The following is a 16,324-nucleotide window of genomic DNA, read 5'->3' on the forward strand; positions in this document are numbered from 1 at the left end:
AATCTGCAATTTCACCTATGTCCTCAATTCCGCAGTACCTCATATATTGATTTTTCAATAGGAAATACAGGGCCCTTGGCACAGTTGGTAGCGCGCCCGCTTCGCATTGTTTGGTGACTGCGTGAGGTCGTGGGTTCAATTCCCACAGTGTCCATTACTTTTTTTTTAGTCTCACCTCACAAGAACCTATTTCATCTGATTCAAGTTTGTCATTTTCAGGCCGTTTAATGTTGACTACAACGAAGTCTGGCCTTTCAGCTCCAGAAACATGATAATAGTATCAGGAGAAGCGATGAGAGTGGAGTACATCACGTGTGGCTTGTTTATAACTCATCAACTTCGAAGTTCGCTGGCGGCTTTAGACCTCTGCTTGAACTCTCATCGACAAAGATATGCGCGGACTGGACCAACTGTCTGCGTTCACTTTGCAGTTTCTCTCATCATTTCAGGTTCACTCAGCTCCTGAAGTCCGGCTTCCTGGTTCTACATTCATTGGAAAGGAAATCCTTTTCGATGGAGCTCATCAAGAGTTCTTTGGGGGTGCGTTGTAATGATCTGATTACTGGGTTACCCTTGGTTGTAAAGACTTTGAACCAAACGAAGTACTAATCGATATCCACACTCAATACCAGGCATACCATACGCAGAGCCACCAGTCGGCCCATTGCGACTGAAAGCTCCGGTTGCGAAGACGGATATCCAAGCTAAACATAATATCATTGACGCAAGTGAATACGGATACTCGTGCATACAACCTGTGAGCTTCAGACCTTCGTACAAGTAGACTGCAACTCAGACAATTGGTTGAACTTTGCAGGGTATCGAAGAGCACATGGTATCTGAAGACTGCCTGACTGTTAACATTCTTCGTCCTGCGGTTCTTCCCGAGAACGCTTCGTTACCAGTGATGTTCTGGTACCTGGACCTCTTTCTTGTTCGGAATCATTCTGACTAGGCGCTTCGACACAGGACGTACGGTGGCGGCTTCAGCGCAGGAACGTCATCCTTCTATAACGGCAGTGCTATTGTCGCCAGAAGTATCGCCAGAGTATAATGGTTTTACATGAGGCTTCGTCCGTCATTGCTGACGAGTAAAACAACTATAGGGCACGCCTATCATCTATGTAGACTTCAACTACCGCCTTGGACCTTTAGGTTTCCCGCAAGGAAGCGAGGCTGCTTCAAGAAGATATCTGAATCTCGGAATGAAGGATCAGATGATGGCGCTGGAATGGATCAACAAAAATATTATGCATTTCGGTGGGGACAACAAAAAGGTAAATCTGCAGCCTCCTAGCTGCAAGGTCTGACCAAGGTCGGCCAGGTGACCATCTTTGGGCAGAGCGCGGGAGGAGTTATGATATCTGTCCTTCTCTTGCAACCACACATCTCAAACCTGGCAGCTGGTGCGGTACGAAACCGCTCGAACTGAGGAGTAAACCTTTCATGACTAAAGATACGCTAGATTATTCAATCAGGAGCGGCGGCAGCTCTTCCCTTCTTCCCCGCGGAGCGTAACGAACAGGTTTGGAATACCTTTGTCTCGTTCGTTCCAGGATGCAGCTCCTGGGTCGGGACCTCGTTCTCAGTGAATTGTCTACGTAAAGCTAATTCGTCCGCCATTATGGAAGGCATGCGGGAATTATACAAAGATCCTAGAGCAAGCAATGAGCTCTGGTTCTCTCCGAATGTCGACGGCGAAGGGGGACTGGTTCCCGATCTCCCGAGCCGACTTCTCGACAATATTCGACTCCCCTTTATCGCTGGCACTGATTTAGACGAAGGCAAGTGCTATGCAACAATGAACAGACACGCAATAACTTATATTTCAGGGACTATATTCGTTCCTTCCGATCGTGATCTTTCCGAGGATGGAATCAAGGATATTATCAATGAATTTTATGGGCCGCCTATGATACCCTCTGCCGTTATGGATGATTTGATGATGCTTTATCCTGACGACCCTGCTCTAGGATCACCATATGGGACCGGGAACGATACGTTTGGCTTTTCATCTGGCTACAAAAGGATGGCCGCCATGAGTTCGATTCCTCTTTCGATATGTAGCCCTATGATCTAATCATTGCGTTTATTAGATGGCGACCTGATGTTTGATAGTCAACGGCGCATGATCTTGCAGCACGCGGCGAATAACCGTGTTAAGACATTCGGGTATCTGTTTTCTTGTGGTTTGCCTACCTTTTCACCTCAGTCCGGAGGTTTGTTGGCCGTACTTCTTGGCAAGCTGTGCTAGATATTAACTATTCATTTAAGTGCTGCATTCTGCAGAGATTTCTTTCGTATTTGGCGGGTTAGGAATTTGGGAGGATCGTATGAAAGGAGCTTCGGCTGCCCAATGGAAACTGAGTGAAACCATGCTTGATTATTGGATCTCATTTGCGACATCTTTGGATCCCAACGATGGGTTGGGTCATGCTCGTTCGTGCTATTCTTGTCTGTGTCTTGCGTAACTCGTCCTTATGATGGACGTCCCACTTAGGTCCAATCTGGCCGCAGTATTTGCCAACCAGCGAGGTACACCTTATTTGAGATAAAATATCAATTGAGCTGACGGGCTTCCCTGATTAGGTTTTATTACAGTTTGAGTGCAACAATACGACTGTTGTCGCAGATGATTATCGGCGGGAGCAAATCGATTATATCAATTCTAAGGCTCATGTATTCCATCACTGAATTCATATCGTAGCAAGTTTCGGCGGAGAGCAGTTTAGAGGTCAAATACTGTAACTGTGGTATTGGTAGTCCAAACATTGCTGTCTACATGCAAAAAGTATAATACTGGGTTGAGTCCATGGGCAAATAAACATCTGACATATAATAAACACGCGAAGACGAAGAAACATGAAAATATCGAATATAAGTTGGCCAGTTAAAAGGGAGTAAGATTTTTTCCCCTCAAAAATGAGGGATAGAATTAAAACCGGATTACCGGTAGTTAGGTAAGTAAGTAGGCTGGGATTTAAATGGTGGGGGGTGGACGCCACTTGCATTGTAGAGGGGACACAAATCGTTCCAGGCTAAAGCGACGAGTTGAACATTCAGAACAAATATAAAATCGATTGTAGCTCTGGGCTTACCTGGTACAGGATGGATAGCACTGCTAACATTCTTGATTCCCTCAGCTAGGACGACGGCTAAGCCACTATAACAGTAACAGTGTCAGTCAAAGTACGGATTTGGACACAGGGTACTCACGCGTTAAGGTGAAAGTCGATATGACTGGCGTTGGAGTTGTCAATAGATGTTCGAATGATATCCACAGATGCGCGTACCAGTGCAAGAACCAAGGTCCGGTATTGTCTGTCACGAATCGAATTGTCGTGGTTCTCTGCTGGATTACTCCGGTTGTATCTCGACGAACCTATGACATGGAGGACATAGCCATCAGCACCGGGAATCAATCAGTGATTTCATCGTACGAACCGGATCAACGAAATTGTATACATCACTATCGGCGCTCTTCACCACATCGAACGCATGCTGAAACACTTGTTAGCACAGGACAAATTCTGATAGCCAGGGGAACATGCTCACTCCATGAAGGTGGAAGGGGTGCTGGATGAGCGTGAGCATACATAAGTAGACTAGACGTGAGAAACACTCACGGGATCCCCCAGTGCGTGGTGCCCAAAGAGATTGATTTCGATGACCTTTCCCAGGGGTAAACCGAAAACACTTCCCTGCGGAAGCAGATCCTGTGCGCGCTGAGCGCCACTAAGGATTTGGAGCAGCACAGGAACAGTGGGAGGAACGAATCGCACGCCGTTCATGAAGAAGAGCCCACCATCAAATCCGAGAGTGAAATTAAGCACAAGATCTGCGCCGTTTGGAACAGGTCTTCCCGGTGCGCCAGGAGATTCTAGTGGATGCAGATCGACTTCGAGAAGTGGGACAATGTTTGTCTGGATGGAGGTTGTGGGCTCCGCGTCTGGAGCGCCTTCATAACGAAGAATCGCCGAATTAATACCGCCCTCGAATCCTTGGGGACCAGCAGCGTCCGGCTCGGCGCGAATCCAATAGTTGTCTATTGGCTGACTTGCCTCCAAGATGACTGAATACCTTTGGGCGGCCAATATTTGAATTGAGTTTACCGTCAGCGGCTGTGTATTGATGCCGTCAACCTCGATGATAGTAAGGTTATGTCCGTCGATTGAAAAGGTAAAGTTGGGGTCACAAGAGATGGAAATGAGTCGGAATCGATAGCGCTTGTTAGGAGAGACAGTGATCACAGCGAGTGGGGCTGTGGGCTGTGAGCATAGCTTGTTAGCGATTCTGGAAGTTCAAAAATAGGGAGTGGCACTGACGTCCTCAAAGAATCGGCCCATTCCATTGATCAAGGTAGAATTCGCGAAGGGAGGGAGCAGAGTTTCGGCTACCTGCATAGCGGTAGGATGGTACCTAAACGGGCCTGAATAAAAAGCTCTCGGGAATAAGATGAGAAACTCACCAGTCCGCCAGAGTAATTATAGTTGTTTCTGAAACTTTGTCAATACTAAAATTATCGTAGGAGAAAAAAATAGACCTGCCATCGTCTACATCGTATAAAGCCCGGTAAGGATCGTTTGCGCCATTTGGACCGTCATACACCACCAGCGGGCCCCTGAGCCCTTCACAGTATTGAACTCCGATATGTGAGTGATACCAAAACGTTCCGGCTTGTTCCGGGACGCTGAAATCGTATTGGAATGAATGCCCTGGTGTGATGGGGCACTGCGTCACAGAACTAGTGCCGTCCTCGTAGTTTGTTCCATGCTGAAATATACCGTGCCAGTGCTACGGAGAATGAATGAACATATACACAGCAATTTGAACCTTAGCACTTACAATGCTGGTGTCGATAGCCATACTTGTATCGGTCAAATCGTTGATTACATTGATATGAAATTGATCTCCCTGAAGAGGACGTCAGACCTTATTACAATGGATCAGAAGTGCCCGACCTTGTTCCCGCTGATCAGGGGACCCGGGAATGTCCCACCTGCAAGTACAGTCCTGCAATAAACTTGAATGAGGACGATTTCAGCGAGCGAAAAGATTTATTCCTCACGAACGGGTGACGCCATCGGGCGCGAGATTCTTGTTAACGACATGAAGATCGCCAGAAGATCCAAACACTTCAAGTGACCTAACCGAGTGGAATGACAGAATAAGGCTCAAGAGAAGAATATACATTAGTCGCGAGAAAGAGAAGGGAAATATTAATGGAAAGGAAAGTGGGTTGTGAAGTGAGTGCTCGAGAAGCATACACCATGAGGCATTTATACTCTGCCGGGCGACTTAGCTTCCCGTTTGGTGTGGCGCGATGCCTGTGGGGGCTAAAAACGACCTTAAAACATGTTTCTGCGCGTCTAGTAGTGCCTTCGAGAATATACAGGACGGATAAAGCTGTTGATGCGAAATAGCGAGCGTATTCAGTCATCCCGGTTTTTGGGATTTTGAGCGGAAAGGACGCGTACCATGTCCTTATGATGCGTTGATGCGCTGACACAACTAGGTAACAGCTTTACGAAACGAAGGTATGAAACATTATAAGCTATGCAATAAGGAAGCGCGCGCACCGGATAAGATAAATATAGGTTCCTCAGCGACGATGCAAGTGCTTGAGCTGAAGTATCGGGGTAATGAAGGAGTCACTCTTGGGTTTACGTCACAGAATGGCAGTTTATCGCCGACAACGGGAACTAGTACTATGAGTCGCGCGTAGCAATGGTGATGGTGGTGCCGTAGTATGTCGCTTGACAGATGCTCTTGGATATCGATAGAGATTCTTATCGCTCTTGCATGCTGTTAAATAATGTCATAAGTAAACGTATGGTCTGAGCATCCGGGACCGAATGGAAGCGATGCATGCTTAGGCGGGTCTTGAATACGGCACTCAGTTAGCACTTTGTGGCTGAGAGAGAAAGTCTAACTGTACCTGATATCGGGTGGTTTTCTCCTGCTCCCGTGACCGCTTGGGCCTGTGCCTCCCGTGAAGCGGAATGACGATAAGGTTGACACATCATCGGTAACAAAATGTGTGGTATATTGAGTGATATGTACCCAAATACGTCGAGGTCAGATCGTGGATCATCGACATCTCGAATTCCGACTCAATTATAACGTACGTCGTTTCATGATGTATATGTCTGAGTGGAACACTTGAAACGCACAATCGCGTTGCGGTGGTTGGAACGCTACGGTCTAGTCGGCGTGGAAAGGGAGTACGCCTGACACCGAAGCCAAGACGACGGTCCATTAGGAAGAATTCAGAATTCGGCATGCTATGTATGCAAAGCCAAAAGACACGCGTCGAGAGAATAAATATCGTCCTGGCAACGCAGCTAGTGACTCGGACAGCTAGTGGCTCGGACAATCGTTCACTACAGGAAGGCTGTGTCGATCCACTTCATGTGTCTATGGAATCCAGGGCATACCACGAAATAGTCCATCCTCTGGACCACGCGAAGCGATATGGTCATAACTGTCACCCAGTATTTCTGCTCCATATCGAACTATCATGCCTCTCTCTGAAAGCTCGTCCCACTGTTAACGAGCAGTTTCGTCAATGACAAAACGTTCGTCCAACCGTAAAACTCGAAGGTGGCCGCTAGTCGAAGAGGCGATACCATTCGTCATTGTCCACCTGGCACGCATTGCCGAAGGACAAAGCCGCGACTCTAGCATAGCGACAAAACATAGGGCTTTTGAAGCTCAACTGTGGAACCACGGAAGTCAAGGCATGTTAGCCATGAGACACTATTGAGGAAAACTAGAATGTTGTGAATGTCGACGGAAGAGAGACGGAAACGGAACGTGAGCTGCAGAATTGTTATCTTGCTAGTGTTGGTACCCGTGGGGTAAATAATAGAAGGAAGTTGTACTTGGTTTGTGGGGTTAGAATATGCGAGCCTTAATTCCGGCAAGGACGGTAACGACAAAGCGGAAATGCATTGGGACAGCGACCCTGCAACTGCGGAGTAGCCCTCCTCGAGGGTTAAGTTCTGCAATCGAGGAAGATGAACACGTCCTGACGCAGGGATAGTCGAATCTCTGTCACGAAAGAGGCGCATACTCTCTAGAAGAGGCATCTTCGTCAGCGCATGCAAATGTGGCGTCTCGATGATGTGTTTGCTGTCTGGACTATCTGGCCCATCGTATATGGTGACCTGAGACCACGGTAGACTGAAAACTTGCAAGGGATCACCGACGTGAGAAAATGCGACATGTGTGAGTTTTGGAGACTGCTCAAAAGCATTGAGTAAAGGGGGTGCAGGGTTAATGTAGCCGTCTCCGTCATTGAAGTCGATATGAAGATAGCGCAGGATCCCGAACGATCCTTCAAAGAAGGAGAAGGATAGTATTTGGATTGTTCTCGACGGAACTGCGAGCACCACGACGTCTCTCTGCTAGTAGAACGAAGGAGAGATAGGGCAGAATGAGGGATGTCATTTTCTGAGCAAACGGCGAGTGTTAATTCGAGATTCTTGGACCTTTTGATATAACACCTCAACATCGACGTAAATCCCCATGTACGGCCTGTCCACATTGGAAAGATCAGGCTGATGCAAGACCAGAGCTTTGCGGTATTCGTTACGATGTCCCTCCATCTATGACAAACATGGGATATGACCCAAAGTCCTTAAAGAAGGTCCGTTCAATCGACGCTGAAATTAGAAAAGAGGCATTGCACTGGCGATTCAACCCATGCGGAGAAGATTTCTCCGAGCACGTCCGTCGGAAGGCGACGAATTGGATGTAGCAGATTTGTGGCAATAGCAATATTGTCACCTACTTTGGTTCTCTCTTGAAACAGCTGTTGATGTCAGCAATTTTAGCGTCAAGATCTGATAGCAGTGGCGTGCATTGATTCACAGCATCTCGAAGAGAAGCTTCTTCGGACTTGGGAGGTGGTTCATTGTTTGAAAGCAGCTGTTCAATACGAGGGATGTGAAGTGGGGCACGGCGGTTACTCGAAGGTTCCTTGCGCCACAAGTAGGGCAATAGTGGTCATTTGGCATCGAATTTGAGACCATCTATAAGCCACGGGTAAGCCAAAGACCTGAACAAACAAGCAGAATCAGAAGTGAATAACCTAGTCCTATGGATGTATGTTGCGAGAATTGGCGTGTACCTTGATGCTGAATTGCTGATCGAGGGAAGCACTGGAAACGCGGGTTACGTTTAAAAAAATCCTCCTGGAACACGTATCAATGAGCCTACCCAGAAAAAATGAGCGCTATACCATTCCTCCTTGGGATTTTCAACACCTTCGTATTTATAGAGTAGCAGAGGAGTGAATGTGGTAGTGTAGAGCTAAGCTAAGAAGAAAACTGCAATGCTGCCGAAGCCCGAGCTAAATGCACGTGACTTAGAGGTAGGCGGGCCGGGGAACCGTTCTTTGGCCAATAGAGAGATTCGTATCCCCTTTGCATAAGCTAAGGGATAGTATTCATTAATGTCGGTGAGAAAGACGGACCATAAGCGTATGGTCGTGTCGCGCATCACTGCAGTCGACAGTCCTGAGGCAACACCGGGATCTTCGGTTGTCAGGCAAGGAGACGTTGTTCTTCTCCTCGGAATTGTTTACTACGTAGTATTATTTCCATTAGTGTACAGTTGTAGATAAATAGCTAGACAAATGATGATGACCCTCGCCTGTTTGCAAGGGTTCCCTGTCATATCCGGGTTAACAGCTGGAATATTACCGCTCTTGTACCGCTCATCTCAACACCGGCGGGGTCTCGAATACTGCTGGTACTCAGTTGGTACTTTATGGCTGAGGGAGGAAACGAGAATTGTCGCTGACATTGAGCGCTTTGTGCTGTGATCTTACAGCCGCTTAAGACCGTAGATCCTGTTAAGCGGAATGTCGGCATGGTTCACACAACGTCGGTAAAAAGATGTATTTATTCAATGCTATGTGCCGGAATATTACGAGGTAAGGTCGTGGATGGTCGACGTCTAGAAGCTTGACCGCATTATAACGTACATCGTTTCATAATGTATATGAGTGGAATACTTGAAACATACAGTCGCGTTGCAGTAGTTAGAACTACGGTCTAGTCGGCGTGTGAAGGGGATTATACCTAGCATTGACGGCTATACGGTGGTCAGCCAGGAAGAGTCGATAATTGGAGGCGCCATGTTTGCAAATAAGAAAGAGATATATGGAGAGAATTAAAGTTGTCCTGGAAACACAGCTAGTGGCTCGGATATTTGTCCACTCCGGGAAGGCGTCTACGGAATCCACGGCATACCACGGAATAGTTGATCCTCTCGACCACGCGAAGCGATATGGTCATAACTGTCACCTAGCCCTTCTGCTCCATATCGAACTACCAGGCCTCCCTGCGAAAGGTCATCCCACCGTTGAAGATCAGCCTCGTCGATGGCAGGACGTTCGTCCAACCGTAATTCTCGAAGGTGCTCTCCGGCCGAGGTGACGCTATTTGTCATGACATCCGTTGGTGAAGGAGGAAGTCGCGACTCAAGCATGGCGATAAAGTATGTGGGCTCGTCAAGCTCAAGTGTAGAACCACGGAAGTCAAGGCATCTTAGCGATGGTAAGATGTCTTGATTATCACGACGACGAGCCAACCCATCTATGACGGTGTCTGTGACACCCTCAGCCTGAATCATTAGATGTATCACCGTAGGGAGATCCGCGAGAAAAATCAGGATGCTGTGGATGATAGTCGAAGATAGCTTGAAATAGAATGTGAGCTGCAGAGTGGTTATCCTGCGAGCATCGATGCCCATGGGGGTGGATAGCAAATGGTAATCGCACTTCGGTCGTGGAGTTGGCGTATCCGAGCCTTAATTCCGTCAAGGATGGCAACGACAAAGCGGAAATGCATTGAGACAAGGACCCTGCGGCTGCGGAGTGACCTTCCTCGAGGGTTAAGTTCTGCAGCCGAGGAAGATGAACACGTCCTGATGCAGGAATGGTAGAATGCTTGTCACAATAGAGGCGCGCGCTCTCCAGAAGAGGCATCTTCGTCAGCACATGCAAATGTGGTGTCTCGATGATATGTTCGTCGTCTGGACTATCTGGCCCATCGTATGCGGTGATCTGAGACCACGGTAGACTGAAAATTTGCAAGGGATCACCGACGTGAGAAAATGCGATGTGTGTGAGTTTTGGAGAGTATTCAAATGCGTCGAGTAAGGGATCCAAGGAAAAGATGTATTCGTCTGCGTCATTGAACCCGATGTGGAGATATCGCAGATTCCTGAACGACCCTTTACAGAAGGATAACGTCCGGATTGTTTCAGATGGAGCGACAAGCGCGACGTCTTTCCATCGATGGCACGTAGAAAGAACGAGGGCGAGGGCAGAATGATCCGTGATGTCATATTCTGTATACACGGCGAGAGTTAACTCGAGGTTCCTGGACCTTTCGATATAACACCCCAACATCAATGTAAATCCCAAGGTACGGGTTGTGGGTGCTGAAAAAAACAAGCTCATGCAACACCAGAGCCTGGCAGTATTTATAGCAATGTCCCTCCATCTACGGCAAACATGAGATACGGCCCACGGTCCTTGAAGCAAATCCATTGAATCGACAATGAAATTAGAAAAGAGGCACTGCACTGGCGATTCTACACATGCTAAGAAGGTTTCTCTGAGCACGTCCGTTGGAAGGCGACGAATAGGATGTAGAATTTTTTTCGCAATAGTGAGGTTATCGGCTGCCTCGGATCTCTCTCGAAGTAGCTGCTGTAGAATATGGAATACAAGACTGGTACGCTCAATTTCAAATGAGATCAGTACCTTAATACCCTGGATACCTCTATATTACTTCATATAGAGATATATTTTTTATATGTAATCAATATTACTATTTTAAGATACCTCTTTGTATATCTAAATATAGTTGACATGCATAATATGACACTGCTCTGCTAGAATACTTGCATGATCTGCAGGGATTTTTTGCATTCAGATTTCCCTGTAATCAAGTGTGTCAAACAATAGTGTCAATAGTGGTATCGAGGTGTAGGATGGGTGGGTAGTGAAAACTAAGCTTATCAAGCGTTCAGTCATTCAGTCTGTGCTTCAAATCTTTGAGACATTAAAGCAAGATAAGGTAATGGAAGAAAATCGTTATATCACTCAATCACTATCTTGTACACAAACCCTGTTCTAAGACCTTACTTGTGCCTCATATATTCTTTGAAGGTCCAATAGTGTTAGGAATATACTAAAATCTGGATATATGAATATAGGATGAAGAATATTGATTAAAATACAGTAAGATTGAAAAGAAAGTATGTATATTATTAGAAAACACTATACTACTTCAATCAGATATTCACATGACATACAATGAGGTCTTTTTGAGCTTTTTTGTCTCTAGAATTCATTAATACATATACTATACTGTATTCATATCATGTCTCATATATAGGATTATAAAAGATCAGAATTTGTATAAATATGATGACAAAATTTATATTCCAAGCCTTCAACAGTATGGTACAGGCTCATATATATGGTATTCATATCTGCTATATATACAGATACAGTGGCTATTCTTATGTGCAGTGTTTATATACTAAATATCTGGCTACACTTATTATTTTGTAAAATTTGTGACAAGAAACTCCGCTCGATGTGACATATGTCACACTATGGCCATCCAGCTCGATGAGATGTGATGTGACAAAGTTCATCCAGCTGGATGGCACTCCTGCCACCGAATAGTTTCCATCTGAAGGAAATGATTTGCAGAGCTGAAAACGTTTCCGCAAAAGGATTTCCACTTGGCAAGAACTATAAATAATCGTGACATAAAAATTTGAAGAAAATTATATATTTCCTTGAGATTTACAGCTACCGAAAAGCCTAAATTTGGAGCGCTATTTCCATATAGGGGATATTATAACACAATTTTGAATTTTCTTCCTCTTTCTGGTAGATAACCACGACACGTTTCAGCCTCCGTTTCCGTCCGATGTAACTGTATCATTTTAAAAACACCTTTTTCTGCGCCTCTGAAATTGTAACTATTCATTATAAGGAAACAAAGGTAGAAATGAATATTTTCGAACTGGCTGAAATCAATCGCGCGCGCAAGCGAGGCACTCAATCACGCAATCATCGCGTCCTTAGTGCGTGCATACGCGAGCCCCTGCAGAGGGCACTGAAGCATCTGACGGGGTTTGATCAGCGTCTTAGGAGGCGGTTGCCTGGAATGACAGTTGCTAAGCGCGGCGCAGCAGCGCGTCAGCGTGTTGTTTCTTGAGGACAAGGCATTGATATGTGCGCGATACAGTGTCTTAAAACCGAACGACCATGACACTACAAGGGCGCCTCTCGTTCTCTCCCATAATTGGTGATCTTGTCTTGTAGGCGCCGAGCATGGAGAGGCTTCAGCTTGAGATAGGCTGCTACATGATTCATCTGATAGAGAAAAGCACCACAGAGGATGCACCATAACCAACCACCCAGCGACACAACCCCCTCCTTAGGTCCATACCCAACCGCCGTCGCTAATGATCCTGCCATATGCGCAGACTATTACTCGGTCTTTCCCCCACACGTAGACTCCATCCAAAAAGATCGTCGACAGGTCGAAACAGTACAGCGCTTACTGCAGATTATCCATGGAAGAGGAAGTGACACGTTTAGAAGAAATGGGCCATGAATATGTGGGGACGTCGGGACGCAGTACTGGCAGACTATGCACTGGATCAGTAAGTTGAGAATTCGCCATTACATATACTAAAATATGCTTACCAAACTTTCTAGATTCATCAAGCACGTCCAATAGAGAAAACGGTTCTCCTTCCCCAAGCACCTGGCATTCCGTACGCCCTAGTCGATTTTCCACCGTGTAGAGCTAGAGAGAAAGAGGTTGCCATGCGTATTCAGGTAAAAATATCGTTGACTGCACCAAATAATGGCAATGAGAGAGTGTGACTCGAGAGCGATGCACTGACCGAGGATGATGATCATGAAGGTCGCTGAGTCGCTCACTGCGTGCGTGACTGGGCTGCTGACAAAGCCAATGTTGCATGTTAAAGCCAATGTTGCAGTCATCGTCATCATATTCTGGTAGTTTTTGGTCAGGCATACTTCTCGCCTGAAATTGTGCAACGGAGTTAGATACAAAAAAATACACTATAACACCAAGCATCCAGTCCGACATTTAGTCCCCTGGAGCAGGTAGAAAAGAAGTGGTTGGACCCTTAAAGATAATGCCTCAGCTGAGACCCAATGACAAGCTTGTTCATGTACAGCATTCTCCGAGAGAAAAAGTCATACAAGTTCAAGCTTCAAGGCGAATGTAGTAGATAAATCTATAGCGAATATAGTTTCATCTATAATGTACACGTGATATTGATCCTCGATTTCCCTGCATATTCAAGACCTGTCTGTTGCTAACAGGACTCTTGGGCATCGCTGAAACACACATAAACAATGGACTACCTTTAATACCTATGATATCAGATAATGGAACTGGGAATTTTTGATACTCACTTTGACCGGAGACATATTGAACAGGTACACAAGTCTGCCCGCTCTTTGGCAGAGTGCGGGGAATTTAGAGGGGCCTGTGAATATTGAGGCTTTAGCTGTTGGCTATACACTGACAAAGAGCCACGCTACGTGATCCCGAACGCTTCCAGAAGTCCCCTCGTTGCTACTTTCGAATTGGCCGTGCCTTTCTCGATAACTTGCGATCCTCTGTCTTAAACTGGCTGCATGTGCAGCTTTCTCCTGAGCAGCACTTTTCTTTCTGTCCTGAATCAAATCCCGACTAATTTTGAGGACTACAGCGTATCCTTTCTCTGAGGTTGTTGCTTCGGAGAGCGCACGCGTGAGGTCGCCTTCCATCGCCACTTCGTCTTGATGACATTGATCAGTGAATTGTGCGAATTTTTCTTCAAGCGAGGCCCGCATAGTGTTGAGTGAACTTGCGCATTTGCGTTGCCGGGCTAACCATTCCCGTTGAAAGCATTCATGGACTTCGTCCTCGATGGAAGTATCTAGTCCTTCGCGCAATTCCTTCACGTGATTACGAAGTGGCGTAAGTTGATTGAGAATCTCGGTTACCCTCGCACCACTATCCTCTTGAATCTGGCGGGTGACACCGTCCGCGATGGCCTGCTGCCGTTGCTCTCGTTGACGTGAAAGTTGGTCGGAAACACTCTGACAGCCCGCGCTCGCATGCGTCATTTCCGTCTGTGCACGTTCCTTCATGTCCTGTATTCTGTGGTCATCAACCAAGCGCGATTGGATCCGAGAGGCCACTATGTCATCAAAGGTACACATGAGATTGGCCAGCTCCTCGACCAGTCTGGCATGATCGCCCCAAGAAGTACGCAGCTCCTCGGCTTCCAGAGAAAAACGCAGCTCATCGACTTTTGCCTGCACCTCAGCTAGTCGGCGGGCAGCCGTTTGTACGGATTCCTCGACTAGTTGGACCTTGCTGGTCTGCATCTTTAAAAAAACATGAAACTCCGAAATACTATTTATGAAGTGAACACAAACAGGTATAACCTCGTCGGGCTCCAGTCCACTCGTGGAATATAATGAATCATTCGTCCTCTGGAAAGCATACGTAAGGAATAAGAAAACTATATGAATTAACACATTCCGTAAACGAACCTTTTCAAGTGGCAGACAGGCGGACTTAGGTTTGTCTGGAATGGAGGCAAGAGCATGACGTTTAGAAATCTCAAGGACCGGTAGCATCGGATGCATCTTTGTGTGAGGGGAGAAAGAAAAATGGCCATTGCTAGGCATGAAAGAGGGGAGGACATCTCGTACATGTGAGGGAGGTGAAAGAGGGGTGGGCGATGCAGTAGGCTAAGTAAAGAAAAATAAGTTCCAGGGACTGGAAAAGAAGACCGAATGACCTGTGTGCCATCTGACATCGCTTGTGATGGGACCGGAACGGTGGAGGAGGATGGTGAATGCTGGATAGAGAAAAGTAAGTGAGAGAGACATGGGAAGAAGAATGTAGCTACCCGTTTGTTGTCGACGTCCGTGACCGCTGGGCTTTCGGATGTAGTTGTATCCAACATCAAGGAATCCGCCATCACGGTTTGCAGGCAGGAGGATGAAGAGATGGATAGTGCAAGGAGTAGATGGTCAAAACGGATTCGGAAGAGTCCGACCAGATTCCTTTGTTGCGTTACGCGCCTTTGTTCCCATCTGTGACAGACACGCTGACAGTGCGTCGAGCATCTTGAGCACGATACACCACCATTAGAGCCTGCTGCATGATTCATCACTGCCCAATAGCAACGGCAGCAAAGAAGACGCACCATAAAGTCACCATTCACGACACACTCCCTTCCTTTGAAGTATTCTGATGCCATCCAGACGACAACGGCCATTTGTTGTGATGAGAAAGGTAAGGCGATTTGGGATACTACACTCAACCTCTTTTGCTAATGATCTGCCTTGCACCCAGACTGTCACTCGGCCCATTCTCGCACGCATATATTCCGTCCAGCAAGGTCGTCGTTGGGTCAAAATACCGACCTTGGATAATGGAAATGGGCAGGATCCTATGTGCACCCACGCACTTGACGGCCCTTGGACCCAACCCCACAAACACAACTGCGAACTGCAGATTATCCACGGAAGACGAAGCGACACATTTAGAATCTTCTGTAAGAATCACATATTCCTGAGGGAGAACGACACTGTCAAGGCCATCGTTGGTGAAGAGTATCGTTGGTGTGGATCAATTGTCGTCATGAGAGCAGGCAAAGGCGAGAAGAAATGGGTCGTGAATATGCGGGGATGTCGGGACACAGTACTGGCAGACTATGCACTGGATCAGTAAGTTGAATATTCGCCATTATATACACTAAAATATGCTCACCAAACTTTCCAGATTCATCAAGCACGTCCAGCAGAGAAAACGGTTCTCCTTCCCCAAGCACCTAGTATTCCGTATGCCCTAGTCGATTTTCCACCTTGTAGAGCTAGAGAGAAAGAGGTTGCCATGCGTATTCAGGTAGAAATATCGTTGACTGCGCCAAATAATGGCAATGAGAGAGTGAGACTTGAGAGCGATGCACTGACCAAGGACAATGATCATGAAGGTCGCTGAGTCGCTCACTGCATGCGTGACTGGGCTGCTGACAAAGCCGATGTTCGGCCTGAACCCTGTCATGATCATTCATCTGTCTTTCCCTGATTTTGAAGGCTGAACGTGAACGTTGGATTATAGAGATTACGTTGGGTCTGATTAAATTTCTCAGGTTTAAAAAGAATGTTACTCTACTTTACAATAGCTTGATAATACGTGACATTGATTATAATAATATTACGTGGTTCTCAACGCGGACTGGA

At 46.5% G+C, this 16,324-nt stretch overlaps 7 protein-coding genes and 1 non-coding gene across 8 annotated transcripts; 4 read left to right on the top strand and 4 right to left on the bottom strand.

Moving 5' to 3' along the window:
- The first annotated feature begins 69 nt into the window (after nucleotides 1–69).
- On the top strand, nucleotides 70–154 carry EV420DRAFT_t116. Its single transcript has one exon. It is a non-coding gene; the product is annotated as a tRNA-Ala (tRNA).
- Nucleotides 155–392: 238 nt separating this feature from the next.
- On the top strand, nucleotides 393–2,694 carry EV420DRAFT_1267933 (esterase 1; the record flags this gene model as incomplete). Its single annotated transcript, XM_060467415.1, has 11 exons — nucleotides 393–540; nucleotides 633–757; nucleotides 830–915; nucleotides 970–1,048; nucleotides 1,107–1,277; nucleotides 1,325–1,411; nucleotides 1,466–2,042; nucleotides 2,097–2,219; nucleotides 2,275–2,439; nucleotides 2,501–2,535; nucleotides 2,590–2,694. The coding sequence occupies 11 exons, from the start codon at nucleotides 393–395 to the stop codon at nucleotides 2,692–2,694; spliced, it is 1,701 nt and encodes a 566-aa protein (XP_060332446.1).
- Nucleotides 2,695–2,859: 165 nt separating this feature from the next.
- On the bottom strand, nucleotides 2,860–5,679 carry EV420DRAFT_210291 (laccase). The gene is made up of 15 exons (XM_060481217.1): nucleotides 5,580–5,679; nucleotides 5,478–5,522; nucleotides 5,069–5,406; nucleotides 4,962–5,013; nucleotides 4,846–4,914; nucleotides 4,548–4,794; nucleotides 4,469–4,496; nucleotides 4,326–4,419; nucleotides 3,627–4,268; nucleotides 3,556–3,576; nucleotides 3,445–3,501; nucleotides 3,294–3,382; nucleotides 3,217–3,240; nucleotides 3,099–3,163; nucleotides 2,860–3,038 (listed from the first exon to the last, which is right to left on the bottom strand). Exons 3-15 carry the CDS (start codon nucleotides 5,263–5,265, stop codon nucleotides 2,947–2,949), a joined length of 1,677 nt encoding a protein of 558 aa, XP_060332447.1. The 5' UTR covers nucleotides 5,266–5,406; nucleotides 5,478–5,522; nucleotides 5,580–5,679; the 3' UTR covers nucleotides 2,860–2,946.
- Nucleotides 5,680–9,237: 3,558 nt separating this feature from the next.
- EV420DRAFT_1670599 (uncharacterized protein) lies at nucleotides 9,238–10,423 on the bottom strand (the record flags this gene model as incomplete). The annotated part of the gene is made up of 2 exons (XM_060479051.1): nucleotides 9,238–9,818; nucleotides 9,892–10,423. The coding sequence occupies 2 exons, from the start codon at nucleotides 10,421–10,423 to the stop codon at nucleotides 9,241–9,243; spliced, it is 1,110 nt and encodes a 369-aa protein (XP_060332448.1).
- A 27-nt stretch (nucleotides 10,424–10,450) lies between these two features.
- On the bottom strand, nucleotides 10,451–10,762 carry EV420DRAFT_1216134 (uncharacterized protein; the record flags this gene model as incomplete). Its single annotated transcript, XM_060466410.1, has 1 exon — nucleotides 10,451–10,762. A coding segment is annotated over one exon (312 nt), but the record flags the coding sequence as incomplete, so codon positions are not given.
- A 1,853-nt stretch (nucleotides 10,763–12,615) lies between these two features.
- On the top strand, nucleotides 12,616–13,070 carry EV420DRAFT_1478194 (uncharacterized protein; the record flags this gene model as incomplete). The annotated part of the gene is made up of 3 exons (XM_060469461.1): nucleotides 12,616–12,705; nucleotides 12,761–12,883; nucleotides 12,972–13,070. 3 exons carry the CDS (start codon nucleotides 12,616–12,618, stop codon nucleotides 13,068–13,070), a joined length of 312 nt encoding a protein of 103 aa, XP_060332450.1.
- A 524-nt stretch (nucleotides 13,071–13,594) lies between these two features.
- On the bottom strand, nucleotides 13,595–14,455 carry EV420DRAFT_1478195 (uncharacterized protein; the record flags this gene model as incomplete). Its single annotated transcript, XM_060469462.1, has 1 exon — nucleotides 13,595–14,455. One exon carries the CDS (start codon nucleotides 14,453–14,455, stop codon nucleotides 13,595–13,597), a length of 861 nt encoding a protein of 286 aa, XP_060332451.1.
- Nucleotides 14,456–14,869: 414 nt separating this feature from the next.
- On the top strand, nucleotides 14,870–15,933 carry EV420DRAFT_1478196 (uncharacterized protein; the record flags this gene model as incomplete). The annotated part of the gene is made up of 5 exons (XM_060469463.1): nucleotides 14,870–14,948; nucleotides 15,070–15,192; nucleotides 15,263–15,324; nucleotides 15,435–15,808; nucleotides 15,864–15,933. 5 exons carry the CDS (start codon nucleotides 14,870–14,872, stop codon nucleotides 15,931–15,933), a joined length of 708 nt encoding a protein of 235 aa, XP_060332452.1.
- Nucleotides 15,934–16,324: the final 391 nt, after the last annotated feature.

The sequence above is a fragment of the Desarmillaria tabescens genome (genome assembly GCF_030435595.1).
Source record: "Desarmillaria tabescens strain CCBAS 213 chromosome Unknown EV420scaffold_12, whole genome shotgun sequence".
NCBI classification, from domain to species: Eukaryota; Fungi; Basidiomycota; class Agaricomycetes; order Agaricales; family Physalacriaceae; genus Desarmillaria; species Desarmillaria tabescens.

Bases quoted from the DNA above. Each gene is read 5' to 3' on its own strand.
- EV420DRAFT_210291 (XM_060481217.1), bottom strand. From the start codon at position 5,265: ATGCTTCTCGAGCACTCACTTCACAACCCACTTTCCTTTCCATTAATA. The intron at 3,164-3,216 runs GTGAGTACCCTG...TTACTGTTATAG, and splicing joins ATCGACTTTCACCTTAACGC to TGGCTTAGCCGTCGTCCTAG. The intron at 3,039-3,098 runs GTAAGCCCAGAG...TCGTCGCTTTAG, and splicing joins TGCTATCCATCCTGTACCAG to CCTGGAACGATTTGTGTCCC.